General features: G+C 37.4%; 3 protein-coding genes and 1 non-coding gene across 7 annotated transcripts in view; 1 reads left to right on the top strand and 3 right to left on the bottom strand.

Moving 5' to 3' along the window:
- Positions 1-339: 339 nt before the first annotated feature.
- On the bottom strand, positions 340-12,232 carry LOC117933444. The gene is made up of 13 exons (XM_034854800.1): positions 9,062-12,232; positions 8,213-8,343; positions 7,882-7,981; positions 7,655-7,787; positions 7,490-7,553; positions 5,832-6,606; positions 5,146-5,472; positions 2,548-4,353; positions 2,400-2,472; positions 2,233-2,318; positions 2,045-2,164; positions 1,351-1,421; positions 340-720 (listed from the first exon to the last, which is right to left on the bottom strand). Exons 1-13 carry the CDS (start codon positions 12,230-12,232, stop codon positions 618-620), a joined length of 6,960 nt encoding a protein of 2,319 aa, XP_034710691.1. The 3' UTR covers positions 340-617.
- Positions 12,233-13,616: 1,384 nt separating this feature from the next.
- On the top strand, positions 13,617-13,688 carry TRNAQ-CUG. Its single transcript has one exon. It is a non-coding gene; the product is annotated as a tRNA-Gln (tRNA).
- Positions 13,689-14,858: 1,170 nt separating this feature from the next.
- Positions 14,859-19,826, bottom strand: LOC117934140 (protein DEFECTIVE IN MERISTEM SILENCING 3). 2 transcript variants are annotated; one of them, XM_034855778.1, is made up of 8 exons: positions 19,722-19,826; positions 18,396-18,539; positions 18,060-18,174; positions 17,422-17,659; positions 16,802-16,993; positions 16,391-16,711; positions 15,405-15,627; positions 14,859-15,326 (listed from the first exon to the last, which is right to left on the bottom strand). In XM_034855778.1, the coding sequence occupies exons 1-8, from the start codon at positions 19,740-19,742 to the stop codon at positions 15,285-15,287; spliced, it is 1,296 nt and encodes a 431-aa protein (XP_034711669.1). In that variant the 5' UTR covers positions 19,743-19,826; the 3' UTR covers positions 14,859-15,284. The 2 variants fall into 2 exon arrangements, with proteins under 2 accessions (XP_034711669.1, XP_034711670.1); XM_034855779.1 differs by having other exon boundaries at positions 14,859-15,313.
- A 1,092-nt stretch (positions 19,827-20,918) lies between these two features.
- LOC117933728 (structural maintenance of chromosomes flexible hinge domain-containing protein GMI1) overlaps positions 20,919-23,430 on the bottom strand; it is a 37,913-nt gene continuing 35,401 nt past the window's right edge. For all 3 annotated transcript variants that reach the window (XM_034855241.1, XM_034855245.1, XM_034855244.1), the window contains 5 exons: positions 22,819-23,035; positions 22,533-22,724; positions 22,000-22,320; positions 21,508-21,782; positions 20,919-21,313 (listed from right to left, as the gene is read on the bottom strand). In XM_034855241.1, the coding sequence (XP_034711132.1) occupies positions 21,512-21,782; positions 22,000-22,320; positions 22,533-22,724; positions 22,819-23,035 (1,001 nt within the window). In that variant the 3' untranslated portion in view covers positions 20,919-21,313; positions 21,508-21,511. The remainder of the gene's footprint in view (positions 21,314-21,507; positions 21,783-21,999; positions 22,321-22,532; positions 22,725-22,818; positions 23,036-23,430) is intronic.

The following is a 23,430-nucleotide window of genomic DNA, read 5'->3' as shown; positions in this document are numbered from 1 at the left end:
AATAGAATAACAGACTTTAAATTAATAAATTAATGTTAATATATTTTTAATATTCATTTTATCATATAAAAATTAAATAATTTATAGATATATAAATTTTTAAATAATTTTAATTATATTGATTTCTTTATATATTTTTGTATAAATTAAATACAAAAAAAATCATTTTTTAATATGTCTTCTTAAATATGAAAAAAATTATTGAGTAGTGTAAAATGCAAAAATATCTCAGCCAAAAAAAAAAAAACAAAAAAACAAAAAATTGATCAAACAATGAAAATCTCAATCCTACTAAACTTCGAGAATCTATTTTCAGAGACGGAAAAATTGAAGGGAAGATGGTGAAGATGGGTGAAAACTTAGATTGCACATTCCCTCCAACAAAATGTCAAAAACCACAACACAGAGAGTTCTCAGTACATTACAACAAACTGCCACAACAGGCTGTCTTTCCTACTTTCCAAACACTACAAATGCCATAAAACTGAGTCCTACCCTATTCAAATTTTGCAGATCCCCCTTATAAACTTTATGTACATGAGTGCCTTCAATATATAGACCCATTCACAAAAACTACACCCTTATACACTTCTCCGGCTGTTGCCAAATTCTCTCGGTTACAGCAGCTGGTTCTGGTTCTGGTCTTGGTTCTGGTTCTGGTCTTGGTCCTGGTCCTGGTCCTGGTTCTGGTGCTGGTCTTCCTTGCCTACATTTGTTGAACTGCAGGGTGATTGAGAAGTATTAGAAGTTCATGAGTGGCAAAGGCTCATTAAGATTGCATTATATTTTGTGAAAATATTCACAAAAAACAGTAGTGACACCCTGAAGATGACAGTTACTGTTACCCACAACATTCTGCCGTTGTTTTAACAGACTTAGATCATGTATATTCAAGAATGTAAGATAGAATCAAACCCGACTCGGTTTCTGTCATCCTTGCTCCAACCCCACCTAGAGCCCATTTCAATGGAACATAAGAGTAATGGGTCCAGGCAGGTCACCCAACTGAAACCACCCATTTGCACACATTTTTTGCAGAAGGGGAAAAAACTAAAATAGACAGCTCGCGAAGGGTATAACCAAAAAGTAATCAAATGGGTAAACCATGTGATTTTGAATCAGAGGAAGCCTGTGTTAGCTCAAAGTGGCTCTACAGCTAAATTTTCATAGAAACACACAACCTATCTTGATATGCAATGACTCAAATATAATAAATCAGTGGTACAATAACAGCAGTTAAAGGCACAGATTTAGTGTGGCTACTTAAAAAATAAATGGACATTCAAGAATGATACGTAAAGAATGATAAATTATTGGCAGGAGATAAAGGCTGAGTGAAATTAATCTTACTCAAGCTTTGAGATCAGATTTTTCGCTTCATCTACAGCAACATTTACAGCGTATAATGCCATCTTCTTTACCTATAAACAGATAGAAACCTCTGGAGAGTTAGAAACATCCCTTTACATCGCTTCATTAGTGTAACCATAACCATTCATTTATCAAACCTACTCGCTCTTTTCTGGGATGTATATCTAGTCACAGAGCATTTCCCTAGTCCAAAAGATGTCCGATATTCTATACCAACAACAATCACCCAAGCTTATCATAAGTCCTTAATTATTGTGTTTCTCAGTTCAGTGAAACTGATGACATTTCACATGTCAATTTAAAAACATGGGAAGAGCCGTTGTTTGTGTCTAAGTAAAACATAGTTTCTATTCACCATGAACAGTTCATTCTTCGGTTACCACTTACCAGGGTGCACTATGTCCAAGTAGGCAAACAAAAGTTGGCTTGAAACGACCACCTAGTGTTGGGCCTCATAGAGTAATGAAAATGTATCAAACTCAGATTGAGATAAACTCCCATCGTTGCATAACCTAATTTAAGAGATTACTTTCATTGGCTGAAAGTTTGAGCTGTTTTAAGCTTTCAGCCTAGCAAATAAATTTCAGTGGTATTAGCACTGTCACACATGGCATTACCATTAGAAGCTAGATTCCTATACAATTGTAAGATAAGGGATCTAAAAAAAATGCACCTCCAATTTATCTTCCTTAGCCCTATGGTCTTTTGGAAGCAGGCGGAACTCCTCAGTCAACCGGATACATTCTTGAACATTGTCGGGGGATACAAAGTCGAGGGCCACTTTGATGCATGACTACAAAAGAACAGCATAGCATTAAATTAAAGAATTATTACGAGGTATGGTAGAGATAGGAGTCTCACCTGTCTATTTCTCACTTGGTGTGGGCATCCTGCAGGAATGAACACAGCCTCACCAAGGTATTGCTCAAATGTCCAAGGTTCAACATCTGAGAATGATTCATAGTTACACATCACCAGATGCTTGAATGGTACAAGGATAGAACAAATGACAACAAATAGTTTCTTACTGTACTCCTCCTTCAGTTGCTTCTTATGCCTCTCAGTCAGATAAAGGGTCTGGTCATGAATGGGATGAATAACCTGAGCAAGTGTAGCAGAAAAGTTAGGAACCTTCCATTATAAGGATTGTGAAGTTAGAAATTTTGAGACACACACCGAATCCACAGGAAGATTATTGATATGGCGAAATTCTTTCTGATGCTTCCGCAAGAATTCAATTAACTTGGGTACATCCTGCCTACGGAAAATGTCCCAAACAGCACCTCCATATGCAACCTCTGAATGGTCATTGCTTTGAACGGAATCTCTAACATTGGAAGAACCAGGCTTCATTGATTCTGAATGATTTGCTTCATTTCCTGAAAAGGTTGCTTCCAAAGGACTCTTTTCACTGACAAACCTCATCTCTGCTTTTTCATTAGAAAGATGAAAATATTCTTGATTGCACAGACCTCTCTCAGTTCTTGCATTTTTGGCATCAAATCCATTACCAGACCAAAACTCTTCAGCAGCAGGACAATTTGGATCTCTATCCCTCTCCTCTGGTAAGAATAGATCCTTTTCAGAAACATCCCTGCTTTTGGCAAAGCAGTTAGGGCCCACATCTAGCACTCTTGTATCTGGCTTTGGACCACTCTCCCAGCAATTGCCTGAAAACATTCCCTGCAAACCATCTTTCCCACTTATAAGCATACTTGTACCTAACAAATTAGGTGGCTGGTCGTATTCTTGCTTGTGTGCTGAGTCTCTCTCGACTATTTCATCCTGAACATCAAGTCGATCAGCACAACATAACTCTTCAGTGTCAAGACAGTGGGGGTTGAAATCCATTCGGTCTGGTAAGGAGAAATTTCTCTCAGTAACATCCCTGCAGTTGACAGCATAGTTGAACCTTGTGCCCTTCTCATCTAGGTCTGACTTCATCAACTCTGGTTCATAATCTCGTTCGGTGCCTAAGAAAATCACATCTAGAACATCTTCATTGTTAAGATTGTTTTTCAACGCTACATTAGGAGGTTGAGAATATTCTTGATTAAATGAATCTGTTTTAGCTATTCCATTTTCAGCACCAAGCTGATGAGGACAACACAAGTCTTTGGTAGCAAGACAGTCGGCATCTACATTTATCTCACCAGATAAAGAGAAATTCCTCTTGTCAACTTCCCTGCATATGAAAGAGGAAAATTCTTTGAATCCCGGTTGTTCAATTCCCTGTATGTTTAGCTCCCCATTCATGCAGTTTCGCACAATGGATGAACTCCCGTCAATATAGCTGGTGCATGTATCAGGTTGATTGTTCATGGAGTAATATCTGTCTTCTTTACCACTCATACCCAAAAAATTTCCAATTCCATGACCATTTGGTGGGGTTTTTTCTAGATTAATACTTTCATGTAACAAGCTATCTTCAACAGAGCCACCAAACTGTAGTGAACATCTTTTCAACTCGGCCTGTTTCTTAACCAATACATGTGTGATCCCACAATCTTTTTCTAGCAATGACAAGTTGGATTCATGCTTTTCAAGGTCACAAATCTGAAACTCCGTATTCAAATCTCCAACAGATTGCTTTTCACAATTCACCATCACTGTACTTTCAAGGGCAAGATCCTCCAGAATGTAATCTCTATCTGAACTCATAGTTCCTAAACCCATGGAATCTAATAATGGCAAGGTCCTCCTATCTTCTTGCTCACTGTGTTTCTCTTCTTTCTCATTTAGGCTTCCTAGAAACAAAGAGTCAATCCCAACAGTGTTCTCTTTTGCAGAATATTCACAATCCATGGTTTCATCTTTCTGAGATTGTTCTGTTGTTTCTTTCCCAGTTGTGTCCGATGCATCATGTGCCCCACCATAGAGCTCCAGCAAATCCTCAGCTTCATATTTCTTCTGCAATTTGTTCATGATTTTGCTTTGCAATGGGGCAATATTCACTTTGGCTGTGTGTGTTAATACGTTTACCTAAACAGAAAAAATAAAATATCATGACTTCATGATTAGTGGAGCAGAGAGAGTAGCCTAAAGCTAAATTGATAACATGAGAAGAGAAAGTTGTATTGGTGAATCATATTAGGAAGAAAATTTTACTACATCATCATTGAGCCAAAACAATGACAGCAGAATCTTAATCTTGAAAGAAATTAGGACACCCTTGAACAGAATCCTAATACAAGTAAGATAATAACCACATATATCAAACACAGCAGGCCCCTAATCTCCTATACCCCAATAAACGGACCTACTCAGCAAAATCAGTACTCAAATGAGACCCAAAACATAGTAGAAACCATTATACAGAGCCATCCTTTCCAGCAGAAACACCACATAGTTCTGTAAATCATGGGGGTTGACCTTTGCCTTGGAACACCAGCAGATACAGCATGGACTACAATGCCAAGGGTATCATTAGTATAAGGCTTCATACAAAATCAAAATGCAGGTCATTCTTCACATTTCTATTCAGGGAAGAGTAGTAAAGTCTCAATCAACAATGATTATGTATGTGGAAGCAATATGTATTCAATCAACAATGACTATCTACCAGAGAGCAATACATATGTGTAGGTACTTATGCCATCAAAGTCTAATCAAGGAAATGCAACTGCATTTAAAAACTGTGTTCTATGATTGAAATGCAACAAGACTTTGTTGACAGTCAAGAAGCATAAAAAATGTGGTTACAGTTCAGGAGGATTGCTAAGATACATAAGACCAGATAGAACAGGCACAAGCATTTTAAGAATTAATGTATACCGCATCTGAAATGTCACAATGCAGCTTTGTCACCGAATTGCCTCTACCAAGTTCTTCCAAAGACCCATAAGCGATGTATGTTTTTGGTCCCAGGTCTGGCTTCAAAACATCAGGAAGCTTTGTAGCGAGATTCAATAAACCAGATTTTGGGTTCGTGTAATCACTATAAGGGAGCATAGCAATAAATTCAGCACCATGCCTAGGCAAACACTCATCAAACGAATTTGATGGAGGCCAGTCCTTCAGCTTCAACATCTCTGGCCACCCACTCTTATGTCTTCGACCTTGTAAGTAGCCCTTAAAAAACTGGAAAATATTAATCTGAACCTGCAACACAAAATGAAAATGCATGCTTACTTGATTTTTAGATGAAGATAACCAAACAGCCAACTAGAATAGCTTGTATTACTGCCTAAAACGCAAACATACAGTCCAAGGATCATTTAAGATTGCATTTGAGCAGAAGCTTAAGAGAACTGTCTGTTCAATCAGCCACCTAAAGAATCAAAGATAGCATTGCTGATGTTTCAACATGTTATATTTTCTGTTGAAATGATGATATTTCCAAGATGCTATGCATCAAGCACATTGGAAACTCAAGAAATATACTGAACATCCCAAGACAAGAAAAATATAAGCAAGCACATAGAAAAGCTTGAAACATAAATCCAAAACCAAACAAATACCTCACACCAATCGAAGCAATCAATGGCCTTAACGCTCAAAGCATCTTCTTTTAGTACTTTTGTTGCACCTCTAAAAGCCCTCCACATGACCATTGGGTCCCAACTAAGACCAGATGTCTTCTCAAGTACATTTCTAACTATGACAGGTTCACCTCTCATCCAATGCATTTGAAAATGCTCAATTTCGTTGTCTCCCAAGCAAGCAGAATTTGGACAGTAGAGAAAGTCATCATGACTGTTCTCCCTAAAAGCTGCCCGCCTTACTTCACAATGTTTTTCTCCACTTCCTGTGGAAGCAGTAGGAAGGCACAATGAACATCCCTGAGAAAAATCAATGTCTGGTGATCCAAAATTCATTGTAAGGTCCTCTGCACTCTTGATCAGGTGGTCTACCCAATTAGGTTCAAAGATACGTCTTAGTTCAAGTGTCTCAGTACCACAACCTCCACGTGCTTTTGGAGGGCAAGGGATGCTGCCATCCATATTCACTCTCCAATCAGGAAAGTCACAGGTATCAGCTGCATAATTATTTGTCGGGTGGGCCCCATCACTCTCCCAACCATACCTCTCATCATGTGCAGGAATTCTGCCCTTCACTTCTGTACCTTGACCATTCGCTCGTTCAACAAATTGTTGATGAGAAGATTCTGCTTCATTGCCACCAGGCTGCAAACCTTTTCTTAGTTCCCGGCAACAAGTGAGACACAGATCATAAGAACAATCAGGATTGGGGCAGCTTCTGTGTAAATTGACAATGGATGTATTGCAATTGTCACTGTTCAATAACGATATTATATGGTTACAAATTTATACCGTTATGACCTAAGAAATTAAAAACATATCTGTTGCAAGAGTAATCGAATTTTATCACTTCAAAAGGCATAACTCCCACACCAGGAAGGCAAATTCAACTGTGATAGATCAATCTACCCCTAGGCCATCCAACCAACCTCCCACCCAACCACCAAGAAAAGGAACATTGATATATGGCGGCATGTGTTACTTTTATGTTAATTATGTTATTTATTTTATATACAGACAAGAACAAGCTCACTAACTTCCTATAGTACTAGAGTAGGATATTAACATCTAACATATAAAACATGGACTCCATGTTGGGTCAAGTATGTTTTTAGATGTCAGATCTGTCAAATGTCCATATTTTAGGACATGGGACATGACTAATTACCAGAGTTGTTCAATATTCTCACTTAAGAAAAGTATCATACCAGAATTTAATTGAACTAGTAACATGGCAATCTCTTTCTTTCATCATATTTTTACTTTTTTTATAGGCAACTTTCTTCTGTCAGATATGCAGATTGGATGTACTCAATCCAACACATATTGTATACTTGCACCAATGTGAATGTCTTAACACAAGTGATCCAGACATTTTAAAATGCCCACGTGACACAGCATACAAGGCCAAGGCCTTACTGGAGAGAACCTGGGCCTACATATTTCCATGGTCATCCCTACCTAGAGACAATTAAAATGAACATTAAGAAACTGATGTTAAAACCTTTCCCCAGCCATATCCGAGTCCTCCAGTACTCCTAACTGAGTCTAAATAATTAACGAACAAAAATGGAAGAAGTTTGATTCATAACTAGTTCATATTCAGTTTCAACTATCAGGAAGGGATGAAATTATACCAATACACTCGGTCATCTTTGTCAAGTATTGACCTCATTATATCCTCTTCTGTCAATTGAGCACCTAAAAAAAAAGGAACAAACACATTATTCATATATCCTGAACCATTTATCCTGCAAAGAAACTGAAATCTCCATGTTAATAACTGTGTCAAATTATGATACCTCGTATTTGGGCTTCCACATGTATCTCAGAGCTCTGCTCCCCGTGAATATGTCTGAGGAGAGGCAGAGTTCTGTCTAGCAAGTAAAGCAACTTTTGCAATTTGATATTTGTATCTGCTTCTCCATGACCAGTCTGTCAAAACCAAATTATTGTTTGGAATAAAATTTTATGTATGCTAAGATTGAAAAAAAAGAGTTGAGAGAGTAACGGAACAGATAAAACACACCATTACGACTAAATCCTGTTTGAGACACATTCTGCAATTGCAAATGCAACGGCAGAATGGACATGCATTCCTTATGTCCTCTCTTGTTTTCTCCGGGTACCTATTTCATTACTTTCAAAACATTCTTAGAATAATTGGATGTCACAATCCGCATTGGCAACATAATCAGCAAAAAAATAAAACAAATGAAATATTAATATTCTAGCAATAAGAGGAGAATTTTTTTTTTTTTTTTTTTTTCCCATAATCCAATGGATCCATTCCATTCTGAAGGTTGGAATGCTATAACCATACTTCCATGAGCAGAAGAGCTTAACAAAGTAGCAATTACCATTTCGCAAGGCACTCATAGCAATAGCGTTTCTTTTTGCAACTGGAACAAACGACAACACCACTCTTAGCATGCCTCAAGCATTGATGACACATTAAACTCCTCTGCTCTCTTTTCCCATTGCTAGCATCCTGAAACAGAAACCTCATTAGAATGGACTCTTAATGATTGGTACATTCAGACACTAATTTCACAATAAGCCCTCTTTGTTTTTCCCAGTGTTTGTAGGGGCTCCTCCTTTTTCACCTTCCTAGGAATAAAATTGATCCAGTAATGCTCAGTTTGGTTGCTGAGAAAAACTTAGTGAAAAGGTAAAGCAAAACTTGGAATCCCGTATCAGGTTCAAGTTAAGTTGTAGGAGCTGTACTTGATTCCAAGTCTCCTTTTTTCTGTTAGGCATGGCTTTTTGCTATTCAATCTTCATATCAGAAGCTCCCTGCAACCTATGTCACAATTTGCAAGCTTGTTAAGCAAACAAACGGCATGTCTCATTGGTGCCATATTGCAGGGTTGTAAAAACCCATACACCTTCTTCAAGGTGGAAATGTAAACTCCTATATACAGTTGGTATTTCCCAAGAGCATTCTAGCACTTAGGAGAAAGCAGCATGACAACCCACTGTATTACGAGTAATGACAGCCAAATCATGGACCTATGCTTTGGTAAAACAAATAAGGTCAGCCTTGTCTATGTCACAGAAACTGAGTTTACCATTAGAAAGACATCTAACAGTCATGATGAGCTGCATTGAACCTTCAACCTTTTTTTTTTAATAAAAGTGAATCCTAACAAGCTTAATCAAATTGCTAATCAGTCTTATGTTGTAAAAATGGATTGGGAAGAACTCACTGATAATCCTGAATTCGTCAATCCATTCTCATTGAATTTTCCCTCTTTAATGCAGTTAGATTCCCCCCGATGGTCCTTCAACTTCTTCGGCCTTCCTCTGGGCCTCTTATGAACATTGCCGGTATCAGTTAATAACTCACCATTACTCATCTGTGCATTGCCACAGTCCCTCACATACTCAACCTGTAAACTGCCTTCTTTGTTAAGATCTTCTTCTATCTTTGAAACAGGCATCTGATGTTCCTGATTCGGCATTGGAATCTTGTTCAGGGCTTCACCATTAAGGATTACCTTCTTGTTCTTTGAACCCTTTGGCCGGCCAGGCTTACGTTTCCAAGAAATATTCACATCTCCGCTGTTATTTCCACCCAAAAAATTACTGGCAGTGGCCTGGCTTTGTTCTTCTTTAGGGATACATGGAATCCTGTTCTTTGAACCCTTTGGCCGGCCACGCTTAGCCTTCTGCCGAAAAATCTCATTTGGCTTCTCATCACGACCAATAACTTCACCAGGCAAACCACGATCTTCTATCGCTATGAGACCACTCTTCTTATTCTCCAAACCTTCAGTCTCATCCCCCATATCATTCCAGCCAGTGACTTCAAAAGGAATGATCCCGTCTTGTTCAGCAGCAAGAATGGTCCTTTTGTTCTCTATAACCTGCGGCCAGCCACACTTACCCTCTGAAGAAATGATCTCGCTTCTCCTATCAATAGTGCAGGTTGCTCCACCACTCCTGTTAAGCTCGTTCATCCAATCCTCCGAACTGTTTGGCCTGTCACACCTACCTCTCAGACTGACCATCTCGTCTCCATCATTTCGACAGCAAGCTTCACTTGACCAGCCCTGAATTTCTTTCTGAGGACCATTTTCCCTACTGGCTTCACCAGACCAGCCCCCAATCTCTTCACCATTATTTGAACCTTTTAGTCTGCGGCATTTGTTCTTTAGCCTACTAAATCCATATCCACCATCCTTTTGCCTTGCAAATGCACCAAACCCTCCCAAAAATTCTTTAGCACCAAGCTTCCCACCATCATTTCCACCAGCAGCTCCACCATACTGCCCCTGAATTCCTTCAGTGGAACTTGGACCTTCAACTACTCCAATGCCTTCACTGTGACTGGGACCTTCATTTACTCTAATACCTTGAACAGACTGATCCTGAATCTCTTCAGTCACAAGTGGGGCCTCATCAAATTCGCATTTGTAGATGTCATCATAAGGAATTGAACTGGATCGTTCACGATACATGAAATATTCAGCCAGAACACCTCCTCTACAAGGAGCCAGGTACTCTAATGCAGAAATTGAACTACGCCATTTGAAGTACAGAAAATTTTCGGCCAGGACTTCTCCCCTATAAGGCACAACATCCCTTAAAGTAGCAAGGAGGCCCACCATTTTGGCCAAATCAGGCTGCCGCCAAACTTTCTGCTTAGAGGGAACACTAGTAATTGCTGCATATTGTTTCTTAATGTATTCAGCCAAAACGGCTCCACTATAAGGAGCAAAACTTTGCAATGTGGCAAGTAAATCCACCATTCTGGCCTCACAGGAACTGCCCTGGAGTTCTTTCCCATAAAAAATGCCCCCTTTCCTCCCCCTCTTCTCCAACCCTTTCAAATCCCAAAGCTCTTCACCATCAACAATCTTCCTCTTCCTTCCCCTCTTCTTCACACCTTCCAAAGCCCGCAGTTCTCCACCATAAACCTTCCTCTTCCTACCCTTCTTCTTCCACCCTTTTGGTCGGCCACGCCCATGCTTAACCTTCCATCCTTCCCCATTGTTTCCACCATGGAATGCACCAGACTTCCATCGGTTTCCTTCCAAATCAAGAGCCAGACCATCATTTTCAACTGTTTCACCTGCCCATACCTGGAGTTCTCTACCATCAGGAATCCTCCTCCTAGTATTTGAACCTTTAGGTCGGCCTAGCTTTCGCCTCTTCACCATAATCTCGCCTCCACTGCCATCCCCACCGGGCAGGCCTCCGATCCCTTCACCACTACCCCTGCCACTCCCACCAGATAGGTCTCCAGTTCCTTCAATTTCACCCCTGCCATTCCCACTGGATAGGCCACCAATTACTTCACTTCCACCCCAATTACGGATTGGGAGCTCAACTATCTCACCATCGATAATGTTCCTCCTAGTTTTTGAACCCTTGGGCCGGCCTAGCTTTCGCTTTTTCAACACAACAATCTCATCTCCACCGATATTTTCACTGGCATTGCACCCATTCCCATCATTTCCACCACCATTCCCGCCAGTGCTCTCCCTAGCCTGACCCGGAACTTCTTCACCTTTCCTTCTGGTTTTTGAACCTCTTGGCCGGCCTCGCCTTTTCTTCTTCTCCCCAACATCATCCCCGTGGCCATTACCGTCGGACCTACTCTCAATTCCACCGCCACTTCCACCGGAATTGCCGCCAATTCCACCGGTGACTTCCTTGGGGTAGCCCACAAGTCCTCCACCGCCGGCAGCCCGACCAGAGTCCTCGCCTCCCTTAACGACTTCCTCGCCGCCGCCTTCATTTCCACCGGAATGGCCCGCAAGGCTTTCAATTAACCGAACATCGCCGCTGCCATTTCCACCGGCTTCTTCCCTGGAGCAGCCCCCAATTCCACCACTAGAGACCCAATCACCGTCTCCGCCGCTCTCAACTACTCCACCGCCATTCCCACGGCCAGTAGCCCAATTTCCACTCGCGACCCCGCGCTCACCGACCCCTCCACCATCCACTTCCCCACCATTGCCGTCTCCAGCAGAGCCGCCCATAACTCCACCGCTGCCAAGGGCATTACCGTCATTTCCACCCTCATCTCCCCCAAACCACCCCCACATTCCTCCTCCAAACCCCTCAGGCATCTCCCCCCCACCCACCACCTCACCGCCTCCTCCCTCGCCGGCGGCCAGGATTTCACCCGAAAACCCCCGATCCTCTTTACCACCACCACCAACCATCTCCTCCCCAGCTGCCGCCAGCTTCTGCTTCCCACTTGGGCGACCCACCTCCCCGTCTCTCCCCTCCGCAAGCCTCGCCGTCTTCACCCGATTCCGAATCAGCTGGCAGAACAAGTGCTTCTCACAAAGTGTTTTTCCAGGCAAAGCCCTTTCACTGCACCTCCAGTTGGGACTACCTCTCCTCCTGCATCTCTCATCCTCCATCACCCTTGTGCAAAATCAAGAACAACCCATTTCTCCTCACCCCTCCCTTCATTCAATGCCGTGTTTAGTCTGACTTTCTGTTTCTACATTGATTGCATGAAGGTAGTGGAGTCTGTTTGGTAGTGATGAAAGTGTGGGATAGCGAAGGAAAATACAGAAACACTAGCAACTTTTTTTATAATCTCGTTTGTATCTATCTACTTGTTGATTTCTTCTTAAAAAGCATGAGACTTTCGGGGAAAGATTGAAATTTGTGAGGAAAAAACTTCAGGAAATATCTTTCTTCTTATGAAATTTGTCGTCTTTTCGAAGAAAAATCATATATGAAAATCTCAGGGAATTTTTAATTTAAAGTATCAACTTGGAAATTTTGGAATCTGAAAACTAATTTTCAAGAACTCTTTCTTATTAATTCTAAAAATATTTTATAAACTTAAAAATGATTTAAAACCTGGTTTTGCAAGTTTACAATGTTTAAACTTCAATGAATCCATAATCCTTCTTCTTTAAATAATATTTTAATAAATTTCATTTCTACCTTCAGAAATATATATTGAAAATTATGTTTTGTGATTGAAAACTTTTTTTCTTTTTGAAATTACGAAATTGTTCACTTCTTATTGATTCGATATTTTAAAATTAGTTCAAATGTTTAAGTGAAGTTTAAAATTCATTAATTAGAATTGGAATTTGGTCATTAATAAATACATCTGGACATTAGATTAAATGTTATCAAATCTTAAACCATCGAAGTTTAATAAATTCATCTCATTATTAGTTTTATTAAATAATATCAAAATAGTATGAGTCGGGAGTCAAGTTGACTATTTGTTATAGTCTATATTTTATACAAATGATAATATTTTTTTATTAAAAAATTCGAGAAATTTTTTGGCATGATAATTGAAGGGTCTTGGGGTGGAGGTGGAACCGTGGGAACCTGGAAAGTGGAAACTGAAGGCGACAAGTGTACGGATGAACAGTAGGTGGGGTCCACTCTTAATAAACTGTGGGCGACAGTACTAGATTGAGTTGTACGGATTATGCTTGCTCTGGGGTGATCACGAGGATTTTTAATTGTGTCAACATATCGGACGGCTGTGACTGAGACATCACATGGTTGTGCGGCACTGATTGGTCCGCCTAGGAATCTTCTGTGTTCGTGAGGGTAGAGGTGACGTGTTCTCAGAGTTCCAGTAAAGAAAATTAAATAAAAGTATAAGGCTGAAGGCTGAAGGCTGAAGGCTGAACTCAACCAGTTATTTAAAAGAATAATAATAAAAAAAATATGAGCAATGATTTATTTTTAGGAAATATGAGCAAAAATAAAAATATTGTAAAAAGTAAATTGAATATAATATGTAGTAGAAAAGAGGTCAAAAAGGGTTCCATGGTCTAGTGGTCAGGACATTGGACTCTGAATCCAGTAACCCGAGTTCAAGTCTCGGTGGAACCTCTTTTTCCAATTTAGTAGTGTTTTTCTCTACCTTTTCAAATCATCATATTTTTGTATGCTATAAGCCTATACCAAAAAAATAAATAAATAATGTTTTTGTATGGAAAGCTAATTTGGAGGAATAAACATACTAAAAAATTACAACATGCATACCTTCCTTTTATTCATTATTCACTTTTTTCCTTTCATATCAAGTTTTTCCTAATTTATAAACATTTTTTAGAAAAAGTTTTGATTATTCAAAAAAAAAAACAAAATCCTACACGTGAATACCTTTTGTGTCCTTATCTTTTTTTTAAAAAAGGAAAAAAACTGATTAAATATCTTTTTTTTCTTTTTCCATATATATATTTGTCATTGTAAGTTTCATAAAAACCTTTTTCCCCGAGGGTCATAAATAAATTTTGAAACCAAATATATATTTTTTTTCCCAATATTCACTTTTGCCCTTTCATGTCTTCATTCTCTTTGCTAGAGAAATATTTGGTGGACAATATACCTTTTCTTTAATTATGTTATTTTCTCATGAATCGTTCACGCACATTATTATTTATTATTTTATTTAAATATGAAAATAATAATAATTATCCCTTTTTAATGGCGAATTATTAGAAAGACTTGAAATTCAAACATTTAGAATTGATATATTATTTGGTATCCTAAAACTTCAAAATAATGCTTCTTATCCATCACACTATAATCAAGCGGTTCTTATTTGATTAAAAATAAAATATGCAAATTTGGGGGTAAAGTCCTCTGACAATAAATAGTTAAATACTCAAATTAGAAATAGAAAGAATCCTGAGGATAGCAGCCATGATCATCAAATACTGCTACGATAACAAATCATGAAAATAAGATTTGAACCAAAAAAACACACACAACACCCCTCCAAAAACCTAACACTCAAGATTTATCCCCTCTTATCCATCTTTCTAATCCATCAGAACTTCTATAAAATGGAAAAAGATAAAAATTAATCCGAAAAGTCAGAGATGAAGATAAGCATTGGTGCAGAGAGGGAAGAGAGTCCTAGTTTCTCAAAAAAATTGTTAAATTAAATAAATAAATAAATAATAAAAATAAAAAATAAAAAAAACCGTTGACATACAATGTATGGAATAGAGATAATTTAAAAAAATAAAAAAAATAAAAAAAATTTATAGCAGATTTGAAGAAAATTCATCAAGAAAGAGCAAAAGGTCTATCTATAGCCTCACCTCAAGAACAACATACCAAGAGTGGTGCAGAAGTGCAGAAAAACACATCATCCATAACCAAACACACAGAATTCTGAAAATGAATTGATTGTCAATGCACTTGAATCTTCAATGGACAATCATCATGACTGAGAATTTATCCAGAAACATACTATGAGAACCAAGAGGGTGCATACTCCAATCCCGCTTCTCAGGAATACTGATTCTGGGGAACAACTAACATCTTTTCTCTATACAACAAACCCATCCTTCTCACCTTTTCCCCGGAGCTTTACCTTCATTGATGCCCAGAAAACTAGTACAAGTACCCTAGCCAAAAGTTGAACCTCAGAAGCTTCTCTATCCCCTCCACTGGCTCAGTTCCTCGATCTGATTATCATCTTTGGGTCAGTCTCTCCCGCTCTCCTGGAATTTGTTGCTGCCCATAACATGGAGATTATGTTTCAGAATTTAAAATGAAGATACCTTGGAAAGTGAACAAGAAATAAGAAATTACCTGAATCCCATATGGTGAGCTATCAGCCAGGTACTTGATGAATGCCTGCTTCTTGATTCTGAAGGTGTAATTTATATGGTTCAGAAGTGATTGTTCTCTCTGAATATCTTCCTCGACCTTTTCCCTTTTCCAGTTCACCTCTGTCAGCTCCTTCTCAGTTTCAAAGTACTCCAGAGGAAGATTTGATCCAGAGCTTTTTGGGAATCTCACTTCTACATCTTCCCTTAAATCCGATGCAAATCAAAGGAAATACAAATTGTTATTGACCGATGATAACTAATAAATCTGAGGAAAAATAAAGCAGTTGCATAATAATTATACACTACTGACAACAGAATATAAAAAATAGTTCAAATATGCATGCAAGGGAACAAAGGTTTTAACCTATGAATCGCAAACATGTGACAACATACCAGCAAAAAAGGACAAGAGAAATCAGCTCTCCCTGATTCTCATGGCAGAAGAAGACTCAGCAAGGTGACAAGTTATTTAAAATGTAGCATTTTTGACACTGCTATTGTCTTTATACAATAAGAGAAACAAGGAAATCAGCCTCTAGTGTCCGTACAAGTAGTTGAGAAATCGATGTCATTCACATTAAGCAAAGTTATAAAAAGGGGGTGAATATTTAGAGAATTTATTTTGTGACACCGTTGGTACTTTCACCAAAAAAAATAAATATATTCTACAATCACTGATGCTATCATGAGCTTAAGTAGCTGATGGCAAATCAAGTTTCAGTAGGCCAAACAAAATGCTGGCAATTTGCCACATTTCTATAAGTCAACCAGCTTCATTGATGATGCACTACAATTTAGAGCAAACCCTATTTCCAAAGGCATTTTCCACCACAAGAAAAACAAAAACATTGACCAAGTTCTTGCCAGAATTGGTTTTTTAAGATAATGAAATAAAAATCGATTAATCATAACATGAAATAGAAAGCAAATTTTCTTTTTATTACTGAAATTGGCTGAGCTTCTTACCGACTGCCCAAAGAAAATACACCTGCAGTTTTGATCATTCCACCATCTAAAGAAAGTGCCCCATCGGTAATACAAGGAAGAGCAAGTAACATTTCTGCTCTTGTTCTATACACTTGAAGACGAGAGAATAGATTATAGAATAGAGTCTCTCTGAGGCCACAACCACTGGATGTTAAACAAAGTATGTTTGCACTATCCACATTGATCATATTCACTGCAAAGCCAAGAAAGCCAGGTGGACACTCTCCGTTGGGTAATCTTGGCTTTAGAAGATCAAGCCTCCTTTGTGGGTCATCAGCAACAAAATCCCCAGCATATGGTCTGTGTGAAAAAAGAAGGGGGGGAAAATGTGTTCAGAAAATTACAAACTACAACTCCATGTTGCCCAAATGCAGTATATGAGTCTCATGCCTTAAATGTTCAAGACAGATGATGCAAAATCGGCCATCCAAATGTCTTCCGATAGAAGATCCAAGCCCATGCAGACCAGAATGTTTGTTTATGCCACCTTCGAAGTCATATGTTTCCAAAGTTTTAACGCCTTCATAAGTCTTGCAGACAATTGCCATCATAGTCTCCAGTCCTAAGTACTCCGAGAAAAGCCTGGTTTTAGAGTTATAACAATAGCAATATGTCAAACATAGTCTGACATTACTAACAGTTAGAATTACACACAAATTACAATTAACATGAAAATCTCAAAACTTCCCCCATCAACAAAAATTAGTTATTAGCAAAGCATCTCAATTATTTGAAACCCTCAACCAGTGGGCATTGTCTAGCATCTAAAAGCCAAGTCCACAAACTCACGTACAGCAGAAGTCAATGATGAAGATAACAATTTTCCAGATGATCAGAGGCAGAATCACTGAAATATATGTCATTAACACAATAAATATGACACATTAACTATTGGCTTTGGCCACACCAAAACCCTGCTAAAAATAATCGAATCCAGCTTTTTATGAGTTCAAGTCTAAGGTACAAATTTAAAAAACCTGGCAAAATAATGAAAAGCAAGACAAACTGACCTACTAAGGTTTTCATCATCTACTTTTCCAAGTGTGGCAACAATACCGAGCACATCCTTAGCCAATGTAAGATGTGAAGCCTGACTTCCATGACGAATTTTCAGCTGGCATAAGATGGCAGCTGCTGATTTTTCATACTTCAGTATCTGTTCAACAGTTTCATTTTCACTTCGGGACTTCGAAAGGGCCTCATTTTCCATGGTTGGTATACTAGATGAACAATACTTGCCAAGGGTAACTGTGATGAAAGTTGTTAGTGGATAAAAGTATGACAGCAATTACAAAGTGCATTTTTAAGGTGAACAATACAAAGTGCATGGAGGATCTTAAACTTATCTGCAGGTTTTAAAAAAGAAAAAAAAAATCTAAGGTGTTGTTGGGATGTTGTAAAAAAATTTTAATACCTCAATTTTATTTTTAAATAGTTTGTAGAAATCATTATCATTTTAAGGTAAGTCTTCTAAGACTTTTGCATTTCATATAGGAGTTACTATTATTTATTGTTTTTCAAAATAAAATACAGAGAATGCATCCAAACAACACCTAAATTATCAAGTTCAATATTTGCTAAATTTTGCAATGTTTAAAATGAAGTAATTTTGATTGATAACAGGATATCATCAAGAAGTGTTTTATACCTTGCAAGTCAAGAATGGAGCCATCCAGATTATCCTTTTGAGTCTTCAGATATTTTATATTATCCTCATGCTGTTTGATTTTGAACCCCAGAGTTTGTAGCTCATCCTGAAGTTTCTGCATGGTTTTAAGACAATCGAGAGTTAATCCAATTACCCTAAGCAGTATTGTAAACTATGTTGCATAGACCGTGACGCTACAACAGAATTGGAAAGTCTACCTCTTTGACATCACCAAAATTAGAATAAAATACAAGAAATACATTATTATTATTATTTTTCACAATTACAAGAATGGTAAGGCAAAATTGAAGCAACTCTATGATAATTTCCCACAACCTTGGAATTGTTGACAGCAGATTCTGCCTTAGAAAGCCCTCCATTGTGCATCTCATCTCTTGCAGCTCCAAAAGAATTATTTGGATCCACATGCATCAATGCTGATGGCTCTTGAATAGCTAATGGCTTTGTTTGAATTGAAAGCTGTGAAGGAAGGGATCATTGTGTATTTTTCAGATATCATTTGAAAGCAAAGACTCTGATGAAGGCACACCGACTATACCATAGCTCATGCAAAAGAGTGAAAGCTTCTTTTACTTTATTTCTTATAATGCTTCCACACCACCAAAACAGATCACTCATACACATAAAGATAATGCTAAAATTCCCAATTTCAAGAACATATGCTGTTGAAATTTAAGCAAATTAAGGCTACATTTGATATAGGGAAGCAGAAAATAATGGCAAAAGGCTTTAGAGAAACCAATAAATTAGTCTGTTTGGATTCAAAGAAAATTACACATTGCTCTTTGTTTGCTACCAATGGAATTCAGTCATTAAACTAAAGGACTTCAGAATAGGGAGCTTACTAATATTTAACCAAAATTGAAGTTTGCATTTGGTACTATGGAAAAGACATCTGGAAAAAGTGACACTTACCCTCTGTTTGGATTCAGAGATAATTCCTTCAAGCCTTCTCTTGCAAATGCTTAAATTCTCAACTTCAAAAACTTTTGAATATTGGGTCCAGTCAAATTTAATTTGAAGGCTACAAAAAAACAGAGGCCTACGCTCTGTTTGGTTGCATAGAAAATTGCAACGTGAACTTTGTTTGTTGATGATCAAATCCCATTTCTAAAAGCTCCGAATAGTGGGTTCACTGAAATTTTGGCAATTTAAGACTCTACTTCTGCTGGGGGGTAGAGGGGAAAAAAAACAAAAAAAGGAAAGAAGTTTCACAGTAAAATTGCAACTCGCCCACTGTTTGGTTCCAGCGAATTTTGCAACATACCCTCTATTTTCCAATTCCAAAATCCCCAACCCCAATAGCTCCGGAAGAGTGTGTTTCATGATTCTCAAACCCATACAAGGCCACATTGGGCAACAGAAAACCCAAAATTCAAAAACGGTTTGTACAAGCTCGACAACTACCCTCTGTTTGGTCGTCAAGAAAACCGAGGAAAACTGAAAATTACCCAAACAAAAAATCATTTTATAGAAGTTTTTTTTTTTTTTTCACATCGCATTATAAACAAACAACACATACCCACTTTTTTCTTTGTATTTTTGGTTTTCTGGAGTTGAAGCCTTAAAAAGAAGAGAGGGATGTAGGTGAAACCCTAGAAATTGACGCTTTATCAGCATGGAATACAGAGATTGACTCACCTGGTTGTGCGGTTGAAACATGGCTGAGTCGAGTCGGACTCAACGAGCCAACCCCTCCCTTTCTTTCCCTCTCACTCTCTGTGGGTAAGCAGAAAAAGTGGAAATCTAGGTCTATTTATCTCAGGTTTCTCCCTTGATGTTTCCCGTAACATTTACACAATTACACCCTCTTGTTATTACTAATTTAGGTGAAAATATATTTATTATTATTTAGTTTCTCTAAGAGGGTAATAATGTATAATGATAACATCTTAAAATTTGAAAAATTAAAAATGTATTCAAAGTTCATAAAATATTTCTTACCCACTGTATAATATCATCATTACAATCATTCTGTGATTGGAAAATTGGAAATGCTATTTTTATCATCTTTCAGCAACCTATTTTTTTGGAAGAGAGTTTTATTGCATTTTTCTTATGCCATGCCACAGAATATAAAAAATATAATAAATAAATAAATTTAAAATAGTTATCTTTATATTTTATATTCTCTTATATTTTTAAGGACAAATTTTAGAAAGTTTTCATCAATATTTTCAAAACCTTAAAATTAAATCGGTGATATCATACATATATAATTTATAAATTATTAAAATTTAAAATAAAATAATAATTTATATATCATTTAAAAATTAAAATTTTATTTAAAAATCAAAAAATTAGTTTCAAATTAAAAATTTAAATAAAAATCGCAATTTTAATTTAAAATTTGAAATTTGAAAATTTATTTTTAAATCAAAAACTTACTTTAAAATTAAAATTTTATTTAAAATTATAATGTTTTTATTAATTTAAATTAAAATCATAAAGTAAAAAAATAATAAATATAAAATAATAATAATAATAATAATGGGATGAGGTAAAAAGAAAAAATTTGGAAGGGAGGAGAGGGGCATCCAAAAAGGGGAAGAAGGTGGAGTGGAAGGAAGGGGGTTTTACGGGTGGGGGTTGCCCCATCAGTTCAACTAGTTCAATTCCGGCCAAACTACTTTCCAATCAATTAGACCGGAACCGTGATCAATCAATGGTCGGATCAGTTGATCCAATCCGACCTGATTTTTAAAATCATGGTTCTCATGAAATTTTAAACTTTTATATTCTTCTTTGATTTACCAAGGACAAATTTTTCCCCCACTTTAGAATCTTAGACTCATTCCATCAATCTATATGTATAAATTCTATTAAATCAAACAATAGTAAGCTACAAATTTAAAGACCAATGCCAATGAAAATAGTCCAATAGCATCAAGAGTTCAGTTCTGCGTTTTACAGAACAAATCTCTCTCCCTCCCTATCCTTTTTTTTTTTTTTTGGTCACTTTTAAATAAAATAAAACCAAAAAAAAAAAGATAAAAAAAAAGAAAGGTATGATTTTATATACCCTAAGTTTGAAGTCTAACCCAAATCATCTATAATATTACATAAAATAGAGAGCATATCATTTAGACATACATTTACAGAACATAAACAGAAGCAGGCTCTCATGACAAACCATCTGGTATTAAAATCTGGAAAAAAGACTGGATTGCTAATGTATGGACATGGAAACCAAGCTTCAGACTATCTGTACAAGCTTCTCATCCTCAGGTAACCTGTCAAATAAAAAAGGAAAGACACAGAAAATAAGGATGACGATGTAGATATGACAGCTTCAAATGGTATTATACCCACAGTTTGATATGAGACAGACACATTTGGATCACTGATGATATTTTTATCAACTTTTATATGATTGGCATAGGTATATGCTTGAGACATTGCTGTACAGAAAGTATCAAGGGCAAACCAGATTATTTTGGCGAGTTTTCCAGGCTGTTTATTGTATTCGTGTTGTACTCCAGGTAGTGGCCTTTCATACAGGGTTCTAAGCGATCCATGAGCTTGCGACACCGTGAAATTTTCTTCTTTAACTTCTTCTGAGCTTTGTTAATGATTTTTGTCAGTTTGCCTATTTCATTGTGGACCAGCCTCAAAGAAGTTCTCTTTTCTTCCATCACTTCCAGGATTCTAACATTTTTTGGTGATTCCAGGTTAGCAACTGGAAACCATATTTGCGGTTCCCTGAAACAGAAAAATGTTTATGGATGAGGGGTCTTATTCAGTAGTGTTATACATTGCACATTTTTCTCGAACCCAATCCTTACAATACTTGTATGTGTATGTGGTCTAAAAAAGGCAATTATGGGAGTCCTGAACACCATTGTGTTTATCGGTCAAAGCAAACTATCTCGTTAGGACGAAAGAGCGGGAGAGAGGGCAGAGGCAACAGTGTAAATACCTACATCCAAAAGAAATGACTCCATTTCCTTTCATAATCCCACCATCAAGAGAAACAGCACCATGTCTTGCATAGAAGCAAGCCTTCTTCATGTCTTCCCGGGTTTGATAAACCTGCAGCTCACCAAATAGACAATAGAACAATGTCTCCCGAAGACCATGCCCTGCAGTGGTCCTTGTAAGTAAATGATGGGACTCTAGGTCAACCATGTTAACTGCATACCCCAAGAACCCTGGAGGCATCTCCCCAGTGGGTAAAATAGGATTTGGAATGTTCAGCTTCCTCTGAGGATCATTGTCCTGAAACCCTCCTATGTAAGGCCTGGAAAAAAAAAATGGCTGAAGACCTAACACATTCAAATATTTTTCAAAGATTGTTTATTTGCATATATTGCTTTCATATTAACATAATTTATCAATCTTGGAAGGCAAAGTTCTAATTTCTTATATAGGAATACCTGATCGTAAAGAAGGATGAGTCAGCTAAGAATCACTAACAACTTTTAATTTGGAATAAGGAAAAACCTCTGGTACCTTATATTCTCGAGGCAAATAACAAGAAACCGGTCATTTATCGGTTTTCCAAATGTTTTTGCTACTGCATAAAGAGCATGTTCACGGTCTACTTTTCCATCCCATTCATACTTCTCAAGCTTACTTGCAGCTTCATAGGATCTACACACAACTGCAAGCATTTGATCTTCACCCAAATATTCAGCCAACATCCTGCATACAAGGAGAAATCTAGACAGGTTATGTCCTAGTTCAAAATTTCCTATTCCTTCATAGGTTATAAGAGTAGAATGTGAAAGAAGATAACCTGCCAAGCGGATTGATACGAACAGTTGCAAGAAGTGCAACCACACCAACTATATCTTTCATAAGCTGAGATAATGGATCTTGGAATGGAATCTCTCTTGAAAGATTGCAGAAAAAAGCAGCTGCGGATTTATCCTTTTTTTCAATGCATCTCATCACTGATTCTTTCTTAGACAAGTAGCCCCGATGGTTGTTGAATGAATCATATTCTGCAGAAGCTGGAAAATGGAAAAAGATCAAAATTTACCCACTTCAAGAAATCTAACTAGTATATGTTTTATTCTCACAGCATTTCATGTGAGGGAATGGGTTGTTCATCATAAGAAATAAGAGTAAACTAATGAAACAGCTCATTTCAAGAACTAAAAAAACTGATCTTATATTCTTATAATAAAGGCACCCTGGTTCTTTCATGGCACCATACAGATGGATGAGTTTTGTGTTTTGAAATGTGACATCAACTAGCCATTTGATTCATGTCAGACATCCAAACATGACCTAAATGTATCTAACTTTGTCAGTAAGCATAACCTTGCCCAATGAAGACTAAACACATAGCACCTTGATTACATTAATATGTCAAAGGATTCGTTTATTATTTATTTTTTATGAG

Source organism: Vitis riparia, chromosome 16, assembly GCF_004353265.1.
Source record: "Vitis riparia cultivar Riparia Gloire de Montpellier isolate 1030 chromosome 16, EGFV_Vit.rip_1.0, whole genome shotgun sequence".
NCBI lineage: Eukaryota > Viridiplantae > Streptophyta > Magnoliopsida > Vitales > Vitaceae > Vitis > Vitis riparia.
The sequence above is the reverse complement of the archived record's forward strand: the minus strand, read 5'-3'. Positions and strand labels throughout refer to the sequence as shown.